Source organism: Trichomonas vaginalis, chromosome II, assembly GCF_026262505.1.
Source record: "Trichomonas vaginalis G3 chromosome II, whole genome shotgun sequence".
Taxonomy (NCBI): Eukaryota; Parabasalia; order Trichomonadida; family Trichomonadidae; genus Trichomonas; species Trichomonas vaginalis.
In genome coordinates, this window is record NC_067204.1 from 17,098,840 (window position 1) to 17,113,060 (window position 14,221).

General features: G+C 35.6%; 9 protein-coding genes and 2 pseudogenes across 11 annotated transcripts, besides 1 other annotated feature; 7 read left to right on the plus strand and 4 right to left on the minus strand.

Moving 5' to 3' along the window:
- Positions 1 to 3,821: 3,821 nt before the first annotated feature.
- TVAGG3_0559410 (uncharacterized protein) lies at positions 3,822 to 4,184 on the plus strand (the record flags this gene model as incomplete). Its single annotated transcript, XM_001302014.1, has 1 exon — positions 3,822 to 4,184. One exon carries the CDS (start codon positions 3,822 to 3,824, stop codon positions 4,182 to 4,184), a length of 363 nt encoding a protein of 120 aa, XP_001302015.1.
- An 18-nt stretch (positions 4,185 to 4,202) lies between these two features.
- On the plus strand, positions 4,203 to 4,445 carry TVAGG3_0559420 (serine threonine-protein phosphatase family; the record flags this gene model as incomplete). The annotated part of the gene is made up of 1 exon (XM_001302015.1): positions 4,203 to 4,445. One exon carries the CDS (start codon positions 4,203 to 4,205, stop codon positions 4,443 to 4,445), a length of 243 nt encoding a protein of 80 aa, XP_001302016.1.
- Positions 4,446 to 4,449: 4 nt separating this feature from the next.
- Positions 4,450 to 5,118, minus strand: TVAGG3_0559430 (uncharacterized protein; the record flags this gene model as incomplete). The annotated part of the gene is made up of 1 exon (XM_051238454.1): positions 4,450 to 5,118. One exon carries the CDS (start codon positions 5,116 to 5,118, stop codon positions 4,450 to 4,452), a length of 669 nt encoding a protein of 222 aa, XP_051096278.1.
- Positions 5,119 to 5,534: 416 nt separating this feature from the next.
- Positions 5,535 to 14,221: part of a mobile genetic element that runs on past the window's edge.
- Positions 5,559 to 6,689, plus strand: TVAGG3_0559450 (phage tail repeat-like family; the record flags this gene model as incomplete). Its single annotated transcript, XM_001329032.2, has 1 exon — positions 5,559 to 6,689. A coding segment is annotated over one exon (1,131 nt), but the record flags the coding sequence as incomplete, so codon positions are not given.
- TVAGG3_0559460 lies at positions 6,821 to 7,551 on the minus strand (annotated as a pseudogene). The gene has a single exon. A coding segment is annotated over exon 1 (731 nt).
- TVAGG3_0559470 (uncharacterized protein) lies at positions 8,080 to 8,232 on the plus strand (the record flags this gene model as incomplete). The annotated part of the gene is made up of 1 exon (XM_051238455.1): positions 8,080 to 8,232. The coding sequence occupies one exon, from the start codon at positions 8,080 to 8,082 to the stop codon at positions 8,230 to 8,232; it is 153 nt and encodes a 50-aa protein (XP_051096279.1).
- On the plus strand, positions 8,881 to 9,700 carry TVAGG3_0559480 (annotated as a pseudogene). The gene has a single exon. A coding segment is annotated over exon 1 (820 nt).
- On the plus strand, positions 11,326 to 11,589 carry TVAGG3_0559490 (uncharacterized protein; the record flags this gene model as incomplete). Its single annotated transcript, XM_051238456.1, has 1 exon — positions 11,326 to 11,589. One exon carries the CDS (start codon positions 11,326 to 11,328, stop codon positions 11,587 to 11,589), a length of 264 nt encoding a protein of 87 aa, XP_051096280.1.
- TVAGG3_0559500 (uncharacterized protein) lies at positions 12,382 to 12,966 on the minus strand (the record flags this gene model as incomplete). The annotated part of the gene is made up of 1 exon (XM_051238457.1): positions 12,382 to 12,966. The coding sequence occupies one exon, from the start codon at positions 12,964 to 12,966 to the stop codon at positions 12,382 to 12,384; it is 585 nt and encodes a 194-aa protein (XP_051096281.1).
- On the minus strand, positions 12,994 to 13,383 carry TVAGG3_0559510 (uncharacterized protein; the record flags this gene model as incomplete). Its single annotated transcript, XM_051238458.1, has 1 exon — positions 12,994 to 13,383. One exon carries the CDS (start codon positions 13,381 to 13,383, stop codon positions 12,994 to 12,996), a length of 390 nt encoding a protein of 129 aa, XP_051096282.1.
- Positions 13,631 to 14,194, plus strand: TVAGG3_0559520 (uncharacterized protein; the record flags this gene model as incomplete). The annotated part of the gene is made up of 1 exon (XM_001289157.2): positions 13,631 to 14,194. One exon carries the CDS (start codon positions 13,631 to 13,633, stop codon positions 14,192 to 14,194), a length of 564 nt encoding a protein of 187 aa, XP_001289158.2.

Consider the following 14,221-nt stretch of genomic DNA (forward strand, 5'->3'; position numbering starts at 1 on the left):
CCTAATTCTTGAATGATTTTCGGGAAAAATAAATACGAAAAGAGAAATCATAGCTGCCAGACAACCATTATATGAAATTCATTCAGTTTACAAAGTTTAATTTCTTTCCACAATAGTACATAATATAGTAGTATATTCGGAAATATGCATGCTCGATATCTCCAATTCACATCTCATGCATCTTATCGGAGATTAAGTAACTTTATCTTGAAACTAGAAAAGTAATTAGCAAGTAGAATATATAAAAATATAATGTTGTTTTATATTGATAAAACCATAAGAATGGCTATTCTAGAATGAAATTTTAGTACCTATATTCAGTGAAAGGTTTATTTGTAGTTGAACTTTCAAATGAAAACTCAAGGATCCAAGAATTGAATTGCATTAACAAACCAATAATGAAATATGATATATACATATATATTTTACCCATAAAAATAGAATTAAATCGATATTTAACTCAAATTGTCAAAATATCAACAAAATAATTTAAAAATAGATATATATAAGAGAAATATGTGATTTTGGTGTTTAAAAAAGAAAAATATTGCCCAAACAAGTGTTCTAGCTAAAAAGGAAAAATGCATTATTTCATATTTCAATATCAATGTTAAATATTAAAATAATCTGCCATTATTCAGACAGTTAAAAAATAAATACACTATAAGTTTAAGCTTTAGCTGTAAAATAAACAGTAATATTAAATAAACATTATATTATATAGTCGGAGCGATTCTATATATGTACTCTTATGCCAACTAGTTACAACCTAGTAAAATACATGGAAATATTGTAATATCCTAGCATTGCTATCGAGAAATCAAAAAATATAAGCAAAAGTCATCTTATATTTAAAGATTTTTCAAGAGCTTTGTTTGGAAATTAGTTCATTGGAAGAAGTATATAGATATGAAAACCCAAAGTATTAAGTTCGATAATATATAGTTTTTTTTTATTTTAAAATTGAATGCATACAACATTGCTCCTCTGGAGTGAATTAATTAGTTCCAACTTTTTCAAGATTCTACAGTGTAATATGCTCCTTGGAATGTCTCTTGCATGAATGTTTTTGTTTACCATCTAAAGAATTAAGATTTGAGATACAATAATCTTTGGAAAAGTAGAGGATACAACAATAAAGTATGTTCTTTCGATACATGATATCATTTTGTTACAAAAATATTCTTACTTACTCATGATTCAAAAAAAAAGGTTGCAGACATACTAAAATGTTATTTATGTGGCTTGTATTTACTAGCATATGTAATTTGGTGCTAACGTATACCATCAATTTCATTATAACACAGACATATATATTACTATTAGAATTTTATTTTAATTCAATGATAAAATCAAACATTCCTTTTTGAAAATCGTTCTATCTTGTTATTATCTTTGAATGCTGCATCAAGAACTAACAATTTACAATTTTTATTCAAATTATAATATAAAATTATAGCATATTGGTTTTCAAAGTATGTTTGCTAAAAGTAATTGCGCTTATCGTTTACCCCCGCATTAACACATATAAATTTGTATTAAAAAATGATATCAAATCAAAAATATGGCTTCCTTGCTAAGAAAAGCGTCAAATTTATTATGTTTCTCCTTAGCCGAAAGTGTATAAATTGGCAGTTAGATTTATAGTATCCTAACTGTTTTTTGTAAAGTTCGTCATATCTTTAATGGTACTATTTCAGCGTGTACAATGAATACAAAAATTCTAAGAGTGCCACATAAAATAGTACTTTAGACTTGAGTTAATGCTACCAAGCAAATGTTAAAAAGATGACTTTAGTGTTTTGATAATCAAAGATTAAAATCATTATTGTCTAAATCAATAATCATAACGACAGAAGTTAATGTTTTTTCATCAGTGCTTTAAATCCACTTTTAAAAGTATACCTCAAAAATCAAAATATCAAAAAAAAATCTAGTTTTTATGAATCTAAAGCTTTCTATAGTTCACATGCAAAAACCTTTAGTTTTATACTTTTTTAATGGTTTTCATGAGACAAAAAGTTATGATTTAATAATTATTTTTAATTTTCCGCTGTTATCAACATAGATGACAACTTCATACACTTAGTTATCTAATATCTTGACTATTACACTCCTTAACCCCCAACATTCAAACAAAAACCTTTACGGATGCCTAATATGAAATTTTCTTTTTTAAAAGACATTTCTATCAATAAATTATTTCTGGTAGTTAGACAAAGACCATTTTCTAAGTTGTTCAGAACTGTTTTCGTGCAAATTATCTATGAATGGGCTTAACAAGTTTAATCTGAAAGTTATTTCCAAAACAGAAATGCATATACAATCAAAAGAATATATATTTATGCCAATAATTGATGCTGATGTGGTTTTGCAATTTTACAGTTATTCACATATCATTATGCATTAAATTTTCATATTTGCTTATTTTTCTATCTTTTATCTTATGTATGATGAATTTCATAACTATTGGATATGATTTCATCATTCATATTGCATATTTCCATTTTGAAATTTTAGGAATCTTCAATTTTGGATGGATGTTTATAAAGTAGCTGTTGTAAATGGAATTTAAATTAGTAGTGACAACATTTGGTCATAACAAAATTGTATCTTGTCGATTACAAAAAATTAATTTCAAAATAATTTCTACAAGTGAAGCAAAAAAAAAAAAAAAAAAAAAAAAAAAAAGGTATTGGGGCTTCCAGGCACTTCGTGCCTTCTAGCCCTGATGATGTTTAGTATAAATGAAGTTCTTATATATGGGTCTTCCAGGAGCTTTTCACAAAATATATATATGTTTTCATGTTTCGTCACTTTTCTGTCACTTTTCAGGAAAAAACATTTTTATTATTATATATAAATGAATTTTACAAAACCACCGTTACCGTTCTTTGGAAATAAGAGTAGATGTAAAGATATTATATTGAGAGAACTTAAGAAACTACCGAATGGTCTAACATTTGTAGATTTGTTCGGTGGAAGTTTCTATATATCCCATTTGTGCCATATAATATTTCCAGACTCAAAGATTATATGCAATGACTTCGACAACTATATGGACCGTCTCAAACATATTCCAGACACAAACAAAATATTGAAAGAGTTAAAAGAAAAGATACCTATAGGTAAGATGGAACGTATACCATTAGATAAGAAAAATATTGTGAGAGAGGTTTTGAAAAAAGCAGAATATATAGACTGGGATAGTATATCTGCTAGACTATTATATAGTGGTGCTATAAGAGTTCATGACATTGAAACACTTATGTCAAAAGTTTTATATCTTAACTATACAAATGTTTTCAAAGAGGACATAGAAAAATATATTGAGGGTATAGAGTTTGTGAGATGTCATTGGACAGATTTGTATGAAAAATATAAAGACAAGGAAAATGTTTTCTTTATAGTGGACCCGCCGTTCTATAACACATGGGATTTTCAATACCAAGTAGACTGGACTTTGAGAGACTCTTTAGAAACTTTAGACGTTTTACATAACCATCCATGCTTTTACTTTACATCCGATAAAAGTGGTTTGGAAACCGTTATGAGATGGTTAGAGGACATACATGACTATGAGTTTAGATATGACAAGATAGAATATGAGAGAGGTCCTATAAACTGGAGAAAGTGTCATAACAAAGAAATTTTATTAGTAAGTAAATGTGGTTTGAAATAGGACTACTTGTTTTAGGTTTTTTCCATTGTGTCATTTATTTATTTGACGTGGCAGAAAGATATAGAGAATATGAAGATGAACCAATGCCTGCAAATGTTCAGCATATGTACTCGTAAGAGATATTTTTATCTAATATTAAATGGACGCACAGAACTTAGCGAATGCACAGCAACCTGGACAACCAAACCCAGAGAATATTCCAAATGAAGTTAGAATACAAACTGCAATGGCAAACTATGGTCAAGTGCCAACAGATGTACAAATGCAAACTGCCATGTCAAATGACGCTGCGTTAGGTTTGCCACCATGGTATGCAAATATGAGATGGAAAGAGTTTTATACAAACCCTGAAGTGGGATATAAACAACTTTATGCAGATGACGCGAACACAGGAGTTGACCCAGAGTATGTTTTCTACCAGAGGAGAAATAGAATGTATGAGCTCCAGTTAAAAAATGCTATGGAACTCAACAGGAAACGTAAGAGACTAGGTGGACATTAGATTTTTACATATAGTAAAATGGGTTTCTTTGGAAGAATAGGAAACTTCTTTCGAAATGTTGGAAGAGGTATATGGAATGGAATAAAAACCGTAGGAAGGGGAGTATGGAACGGAGTCAAAAATATTGGTAAAAGAGTAGGTCAGTTCGTTGGTATTATACCTAAAGACCCTGAACCAGAAGAACAAGCTCCTGTTATACAACAGCCTGAACCTGCACCACAGTCTAGTTGGCAACCAAATCCAACACCTCAACCGTATTAAAAAATTATATTTTTACCGTTCGATAGTAGTTGTATATGAAACTAAGTTCTAAGTAAAACGCATGGTATAATGGAATTATTCTTTTTCTTCCATCTGTAGTAAACCATACTTGAAAGTCTGAAATACTTCCACTTGGTGGTTCGTATAACTTTGTAGGTTTTTCGTAAAAGTCATTTGCCAAGCATAAAAAAGAGTTTTGTGCACCAGAAAATGAAGCATGAACGATAATAGCATCTGAGTCGAAAACATTTTCATATGTTCCATTAGGGTTTTCGACTTCATAAAAGTTCGGGTGTACTGGATATTCTGCAGGCTGATTTAACATCCTCAAAAATCTATACCATGCCAAGTTGTTATATTTTGTAGAAATATAAACGTCTTCTCCAAGGTCTTCTATTCTATTGATTTTAACAGTTGCATTTTTCCTGTCATATATAATATCGAGATGGTACTCTCCTTCGTCAATGTTGTACTGTTTTGCATATTCGAGATAGATATCGTTTATTTTTTCTTGAAAAGCTTGAAGAGTTGTTTCTAAGTTTACAAGCAAATTCACTTGTAAAAGTTTTCCCTGTTCAAATTTCTCATACGTATGTTTTTCTTTGTTATAGTATCGAATTTCAAAAGCGACCGTAAATGGGAAACCATGTATGGCTTCTGAAATGAACTTCATTCTACGAAAGCCAACAGCTTTTGTGACGGATGGGTCTCTTAGCCATCTCAATGGGTAGTCAAAACGATAGCCTTCATGCTTTACGGTCTCTGTCTCAAACTTTTGACCGACATTCGTAAAAAGTTCATCTAATGGTTTAGTTGTAGCAACTCTTGAATTTTTTTTTCTATTGAAAGCATATTTTATCTAGAATAAAAATGTCGAAAGAAACAGCGTCTATGAGAGAAATACAACACAACCGACAACTCATTTTGCAAGCTCTAAATAAGAACACAACAAACTTTTCAAACTATTCTAAGATATCTGAGTCATTGAAAGAAGGAAACTTAAAACTGACGATAAACCCATTGACAGACGAGTTTCTGTTTCAAGACAGTAAGAACCATACTGTTTGTGTAAATCCAACAAAAGGAACTTTAAACGAGAAGCCTATAAAAGAACTTCTTTTGAAAGCAGATATTGACAACAAAGCTGACAAAGAGTATGTCATTGAAAAAGTTCAAGAAGAACATGACAGAGCAGATGCAACATATGCAACAAAAGAGGATGTTGAAAAGAAAGCTGACAAAGAGTATGTTGACGATGAGTTAGCATATCTGGCTAGTGGGTTAGTGAAGAAGGCAGATAAGGAATATGTGGATGAAAAAGACAATGAAATTATAAAAAGGGTTGAATGGTACCATGAACGGACATCGAAGATTTTAGAAGGTAAAGCCAATACAGGGTGGGTTTCAGGATGTTTAGACCTTAAAGCGGATAAGAACCATACACATACCATTGCAAATATTACAAACTTACAAGAAAAGTTAGATGGCAAAGCTGACAAGAACCATACACATACCATTGCAAATATTACAAACTTACAAGAAACCTTAAACAGTAAAAGTGACGTTGGACATACACATAACTTCTTCTCAACTGTTGGTATAGAAAGTATTTTAGGAACAATTGAAAAAACTGGTGGGGGTGGATTATATTTTAAACCTCCTAACTTTCCAGAAGGTTTAACATCGGATAAAGACATTAAATGTAGAAATGTCTATGTCATGGAGGATGAAAACAAAGTTAAATTCACTGCTCAAGATTTATATGATAAAAAAGCTGACAAAACAGAGCTTCAAACGTTAAAGACAGAAATACTTCAAACACTATATCCTATAGGTTCTATTTATACGTCAATGAACTCTACCAGACCAGAAGTAGTACTTGGTCTCGGAACTTGGACTCAAATAGTCGACAGGTTTTTGTATTGTGCAAACTCTTCAAAGGAAACAGGTGGAAGTAAAACGATTTCAGGTGCAAATTTACCTGCGCACAGTCACTACATAGATTTAAGTACAACTAACGCAGGTTGGCATAGTCATAGATATTGGGATTGGTCATCAATGACAAAAGGTAAAGGATATGATGTTAAAAACAACGTTAAGTTTGCTATAGATTGTTACTGGAGTAACACTGAGGGAGGAGGAAACCATATACATCGCGTTTCAGGGTATACGCAAACAACGGGACAAAGTAAAGACTACATGCCACCTTACATGACAGTTTACGCATGGTATAGAAATGCTTAGTCGTCATTTTCAACTTCTTTAGCATATTCGTCAGGAGTTGTCTTATATTTGTTAGGAACTGTCTTTGAAAGTATACCACCTTGAACTTTGACAAGTTTGAAACGAGGTCTGACAATAGTAGTTTTATCTTCTGCTTGCAGTGTGTACATTTTGCCATGTTTGCCTAAAACTTCATAATATTCTCTTGTATACTTTCTTCTATTTTTACGAACACGAATGCGAGTACCTGTCGAGTTCCCATTGTTGTCATAGTCAATAGTATTTTCATATGGGTCGCGTTTGGGTATTTCTATTTTTACTTTGTCACCTTTCTTAAGTTTGAAGCCTGGCATTCTTTCTTGTTTGTCTCTTTTGACTAAACTATTAAATATATAGTCTTTCTCTAAGTCAGGGTTGTTTTTCATTTCTTCGGGGGAGTGGTTTCCCAAACCTTTTTTTTACGGCTATTGTAAATATTTAAAACTTGTCTCATCTTTGCCATGGAGAAGTGTCTATATTTGTCGTCATATGACATTTCATTTGCTTCACCACCTTGTGGTTGATTTAAGTCTCTTAAGATTTTTATACAACTGTCAATGACACCAAGAGCAGAATGGTTTTGGTCGACAATGAAATATTGGTTTACATTTTTTGAACGCAGATAGTTTTTAATATCGTCTGATTTGAAAGAACTTTCACAGTCAGATGTCAGTTTTGTTGGATGGTATTTGTCAACAAATATTGTCAAAGCAGTTTTCACATCTAAAATATTTTTGGACCATAATGGTATGGCTTCACAGTATCTTGTGTTTTGACCGACAAATATTAGCCAGTATGGTGGTCCATCTTCTCTATACCTCGGAATGTTTTCCAAGATATCCATAAACCAAGCATTTGGTGTTGAACTAAAGATTTTTACCATGAGTGCTTTTTTGTTGCTTTAGAAACATACGGGTCCTTGTTTGAATTCGTCATTTTTTACCCTATAAGAAATGGTTTATTTGGCGCATTAGCAGGAGTTGCATCCAGATTTTTACCCGCAGTGGGAACAATAGCCAGAGGTGTATTTGGAGTTGGAAGGAAGATTTTGAGTACATTAGGTATACTTAAAGAGAAAGCACAACCTATTATACAAACTGTACAGAAAGGTTGGGATGTAGCACGAGATGCAACAAATCTTATTCCAAATCCTGAAACAAGAGGAAAAGTTCAAGGATGGATGGACAATGTAGGAAGACAAGCAGGAAACTATTATAACAAAGCAAATGACTACTATAACCAAGCAGGACACTATATGGACCAAGGTGAAAGATTCTTTAACAGAGGATATAACCATGCACAACAATGGGTAAACAATAACCAACCTCAACCCCTCAAACGTGGGGAATGTAAAGTTTTTTACTGAGATGAAATGAACAATACAGCATTGAGACAAATGGGTTCAAGATGGATTTGTCGACTTCCAGCAGTTACACCACGTGTTTGTCAAGTTCTTCCTATACCTCAGGAAGTTTTAGACCGACTTAAAAAACCTAAACAACCAGTTGAAAACAAACCAAACTAAAATTTTTTACTGAGATGAAATGACCGAAGAAGTTGAAACGGTAGATTTGACACCACAAACAAAAAGTTCAGAACCATTGTCAAAACCTGTCAAAGAACTTACCGATGAAGAGAAAAATTCAATAATAGAAAGTGCCAGGTCTGGAAATACAAACCCCAACTATAAAGTCACTTTTCATAGAAATGGAACGGCTAGTATCTCAAAAAGAAACAGACTCTCACAAATAAAATATTGAAGTCTGAAGGAGCTTTCGAGACAACAGATGGAAAAGTTTACTTCACTGACCAACAGTTCATTATAGAACATCTCATTGACTTAGAGTCGAAATATTCTAAACTTTACAACAAACACAAAAAGTTGAAAGGAAAACAAAACAAATGGCATATGATATTTATGAAGATGTTGACGACACAACTGTTCCTGCAAGTGAAGTAAAGTCAGAGGAACCGAAAAGTGACGAAAAACCGATAGAAGAAGAAAAACCAAAAACTGAAGATAAACCAAAACCAAAGTTTAGTTTCCAAACTAAACCAAGTCAACCTTCATTAGCTGGTATGGGTTGGCGTCAAAGACTTATGGCAGCAGGCGGTTATGTAAAGTAAAGAAAAAAAATATTTTTTTATTTTTATAAAAATGCCCCCATATAGAATGGATAGAAAGTCTGCTAGAATAAAAGCAGAGTTACAAAGATATGGTTGGAGAGTTTCGAAGAAGTTTAAATATAGGAAGGGAAGACCCATAAAAGTCTATGACAAATTGTCTGGTCTTCGCTACGAAATGGATTTGGAAACAGCACGTGCCAATTATCCAAACAGACTAGAGAGGTTAGAAGAAGAACGTCTTATGGACATGCCTTTCGATGTTAGTGAACCTCAAGTTGAAGGACACGACGGCTTTGCCAGATTCTACTGGAAACATGACGAACAATTGCATCCTTTGAGAAGGAAAAAAGGTAGTGCAGAGGATGGTCATGCTCCCATGGAAAGAACAAGATATGCATATGAAAAGTATCGTGAAGTTAGAAGTCAAATTACATCTGGTCGAACCTTTACAGTAAACTTTGACGAAGGAAAGAACAAAGAAGGCTTCATGGGTGTACTTGCTGCAATTCAAGACGGAAATAAGAAAGGACACAATCTCAGATTGACCATAAACGGATTTGGATGGTCACATTTACTATGCAAATGGCAATGAACAAACAGCTGCAAAACTTCTTGACGCTTTCAAGACTACAAAGAGAGAACAAATGGTTGACTCCGACTCAGACATTTTGAATGCAATTGAAGGAATTGCAAGTGTCAAGTTCGAATGGTACCAACCTAACCCTCAAGCAGTCAGACAACATGCTGGATACTTCCCGTTCATAAATAAGTCTGACATTGACTTGACAAGGTATGGAATTTACAATTCAATTGAAACAATTGTCAATGAACCTTGTATTCTTACATGTCTCAGGAACTCTGGTCTTGTTTCAGAAGAGAAGATGAAGTATCTTGAGTCATGTGTGAAGACAAGGTACATTCTCAGAGGTCAATTGGCAAAAAATTGCACCGTTGGCAAATGTCAATATCCGAGTCAACATACCTACAGCTAAAGGTTCTTCACATGACGACTATGTTGTTGAGTTCAATTTACCATGGTTGAAGATTGCAATTGTCCACAACCACTTCATGTTGAACGAAAGTCTTACAAACCCACCATTGTTCGGAAAAGGCAAGTGCAACATTGTCAGAGCTGTAAACATTCTTTTCGAGAAAGGTTTGTTGGAACCAATTCCAGATGACAAGCTGACAGAAACTTTTGTACCAAAAGACGAAACAAACTTTTCATTGTTAGCAAGACCAAAAGTTGTTCCAGACAAAGTTCTAGTACAAAAGAAGTACACAATTCCAAAAGGAGTTGGATTGTTCGGATACCAACCTGAACCAGAAGAACTTCCAATGAGGTTGCAAGAACTTCAAGATGCTATAAACAAACTTCCATTGAGACATCCAATTGACGTCAAATTGTATTGGAGAGCATCTGAGTTAGGTCAGAAGGTTTTATATGAAACAGGTTGCTTCGACGATGTTTATGAGATAACAGGAGAAGTTTCTCAGAAGATAAGAGACTCACTTGAATTTCCACAAACTGGACCAATTGGTTGCGACAAGTTCGACTCAGATGAAAAGATATACTATGTCGACCTTAACGCTGCATACATGAGGTTTGTCCAATATATTCGACTGGAATTCCAAACGAAGATGGTGAGTTCCCGGGAAGGAACTATACAGTTGGAAAAGTCATACAACAACTGTATGATATTAGGAAAGCTTCAAACCCCAAACTTGCAATGACACTCAAATTGCTTATGAATTCGACATGGGGATATTCCATTAAGAAACCTCAAGAGATGAAGAGTAAACATTATGAGAAGCGACAACTTTGTTGAAAGGTTTTCTCCTTTTGTTTTGAAGTACGAATTCACTCAAGGTCAAAGTGGCTTAGTAACCACATTAAAACCTATTGTCGAACATTGGTCTTACCCTCAGTTCGCAAAAGCAGTCCTTGACAACTACAACAAATTCTTCTCCGAAGTCAAATCGAAAGTTGTGGTTTACTATGAGAAACATTGACGCACTCATGACGAACGAAGAAGGCTATAACAAACTCATTGAAATGGGAATGGTCGGTGAAAAGATGGGCTGTTTTAAGCTAGATAAGGTATTTTCCGAAGTTCATGTCCTCTCCAAGCGTAAGTACTGGGGCATACTTGAAGACGGCACAGAAATAAAACATTGCATGAAGTAAAAAATTTTTATTCGAATTTGAATTAAAATGTGGGAATTCTTGGGAACGGGAAAGGCTTATTTACTTGAGGAACAGGTAAAGGTGGTGGAGGTGGAGGTGGTGGCAACCAGTCCATTTTATATTCCTTCCTAGCTAATTTCCGTTTAATTTCATGGTCGCCCTCGGAGTCTTTGAATCGGAACAGGTCGAGTTACACCATTCTTGGTCTCAAACTCATATATAACCTGTTTGTTCTGTATTTTTCGTCGACTATGGCACGAGACACAAACATTGACCAAAACGGAACAAAAAGTGTCATTTCGGATGGTCACGCAGCCAATCGCATTCGAGCACTTCGAAGAAGCCTTACGTTCCAAGGGAGAGGGTGTCTGGTGCAAGGCAGAGGTCATGAAACTCTACGAGCAGTACATCCTCAATGCCTGGGAGGACAAATCGTCCTTGGATTGGCAATTCTACCAACTCCTCTGGGACGACCTCCTACGCAACTGGGATAACGAAAGAGCCCAATTCAAAGGTCGGGAACTAATTTTGCAAATTACCCTTAATTTAACATACTTATCCAAATAAACACCTAAATTTACTTGGGGTTTCCCCCTAAAATAAAATTTTTTTACTCTTAGAACCACTCGAGGTTCTCCTTACGGTTGTTGAGCTTGTCACCGTCAATGTGTCTGACCCTCGTCTTCTTGTCTGGATTTGGAACCCATTGAATTGCGACAAGCTTGCCCATGGAGATTGAACCGCGATTCCGAAGGTTAAGGTTCAAGTGTCCCAAGTTGTTGAGGACTGGGGTAAGAACCTTGCCTGTCTCCTTGTTGCGGATTTGGTATGGGTAGGGTTGGGAAATTTCGTAAGCGTCATCGGCAACAAGGGTTGCCCAAACTTCCTCTTCTTCGTGTTTCTCTTCTTCATCTTCTTCCTCTTCTTCTTCGTGTTTCTTTTCTTCCTCTTCTTCCTCGACAATTCCTTCTTCAATTTGGTACTCACGAAGTACGGTGTTGCATGTTCTGTCCTTTCCGAGTACCTTCCAGATGGCGTCTATCTCTTCGAAGAAACGGTAGATGAGTCTGGCAAGGTCTCGGTTCTCTCTCTCGTAATTGCGCAAGGTTTCCGTGAAATCGTTCAGGCATTTCTCATTGGAAGCTTGGTTCATGAGGACATCGGCTTTGAGATTGGTCATCTCTGTCATAAGACTACTTTGGAGAGTCTTAATGGTGTTTGTCAGATGAGCTTTCAATTGGGCAATTTGAATTTGAACTGGGCGCTTGTCTGGCAACCTTGAAAGGACATCTGCTATTGTGTTCGGCTTCGGTGCTTGTTCGGACATCGAAAAAATGAAGTGGTTTGAGAATGGCGGTTTTACTTCAAAAAGCTTGTTATGACAGTTATGTCATACAACAAGTTTAAAATAATATCTTGTTCTTCTTCTGAACGTTTGTTGTCTCTTCCGATAAAAGTTTCGAACATGAGAACCAAAAAACGTTTTTTGAGATTGCGGAAGAGTTCAGGCAAACGTTCATATTCTGGATATGTTGGGAGCAGTTCAAAACATCTGAGCTGACTTTCGGACAAAATTGGGACAATGTCAGAAAATTCATCTTTGGTCGGACTGCTTGAAGGTAAGTCCCTTACATGTAAGTAGCTCTGGTAAAGTCTTCTCATCTCTGCTAACTTCTGGAGTATAGCTTCGTAATTTAAGAGTTTTAATTTTAATTGTCTTATTCCTCTCTTGACATCTAAACGGTAAGTATCCATGAGGTCAAGAGTAACTTTGGTAGCTTTAAGTGGAGCTATCTGTTCCTTGACTTCTGCAATTTTGGTTGCAATTGTGGTTTGAGCTCCTTCAAGTTCGCCGTCTATATCGTTCTCAACGCCTTCAACTATGGCTTGAAACTCTTCATCGGTCCATTGAGATTGGTGTGGGACGAATTTAACTTGCTTCATTCAAAAAATGAAAAAAAATGTTTTTACTCAAAACGTTAAGGTTGACTGAACTGGTTGGATGTCGCCTTCACAGGTTATGTAGAATGGTTGACCCGAGAAGCGAAGGAGAGACTGAATTGCCAATTTCATATGGGGTAGGGGGTTCTCCTTGTTTGGTATTTTTATCCAAGGACGTTTGTTTAGGAACTTAACAAGAGTTTCTCTTTTGGCGTCCTTTATGTCGTCGAAAGGAGTGTTTTCTGGTATTTGAATTGGAATTCCAGTCGAAGTCTCGAGATTCAAGGCAGCCCTTCCAGAAATAGCGGTGAACTTGACCTTGGGCTTCATTACCCTGCGCAAGTACTGCTTAACAACTTCATTTATCTCTATAAGGTAAATTGCCTCGTCAAATCCTTCTGGTATTCCGAGTCCTTCCATCCGACAGGAAAATATTTTCCCGACAACTGGAAAAAATTTTCCGGACAAAGGGAAAAAATTTTCCCGACGACAGGAAGAACTCTTCCAGTTGTCCGTCCGTAAACCATTCAAATTTTCGAAAATTGAGAACTTTTTGGTCGAACTTCAGAAAAAGTTTTTCCTTCCGACAGAAAAAGTTTTTCCTTCCGACAGAAAAAGTTTTTTCTTCCGACAGAAAAATATTTTCCATCCCACAGGACACAAACGAATGTCCGACGTACCACCAACCGAGCCCATTCCCAAACCAGAGGAACCTAAAGCACCAGCCCCTGCACCTCAGTTCCAGCAAGTACCTCCGATTTACTACCAATTTCCACCTCAAGGTTACTACCCACCACAAGGCTTCCCGAACTACCCTCCTCAGCCTATGCCTTACTTCCCCAACCCTTGGATGTTCCAGCAAGCTCCACCCCAGCAATTCCAATCTCAATCCAAGAGAGACCAAGAGTTCGAGGAAGGTCTGAACCGCTTACGCAAAGAGTATGCTACTACCCCAATGGAAGAAGACAGGCTCTCACTCTCTTCCCTCAAATTGACCGATTCGACTCGTACCACAGATTCGGTTCGTGACCGTGAAGACTACCTCAAGCAGTCTGAGAGACTCTTCATCCTACAACCATTTACAGTTGGAGCTCTCAAGAACATGCGCAATTACGAAGGTCAGACACCAGCTGGAGACCGCAAAACAGACGTACTCGCAAGAGCCGTCCAGCTCGTCAAAACAAAGACTGAGATAGTCGACTTCATACTTGCAGCTTGCCCTTACAAGTAAAAAAATAAACAATTACGAATTAAACTT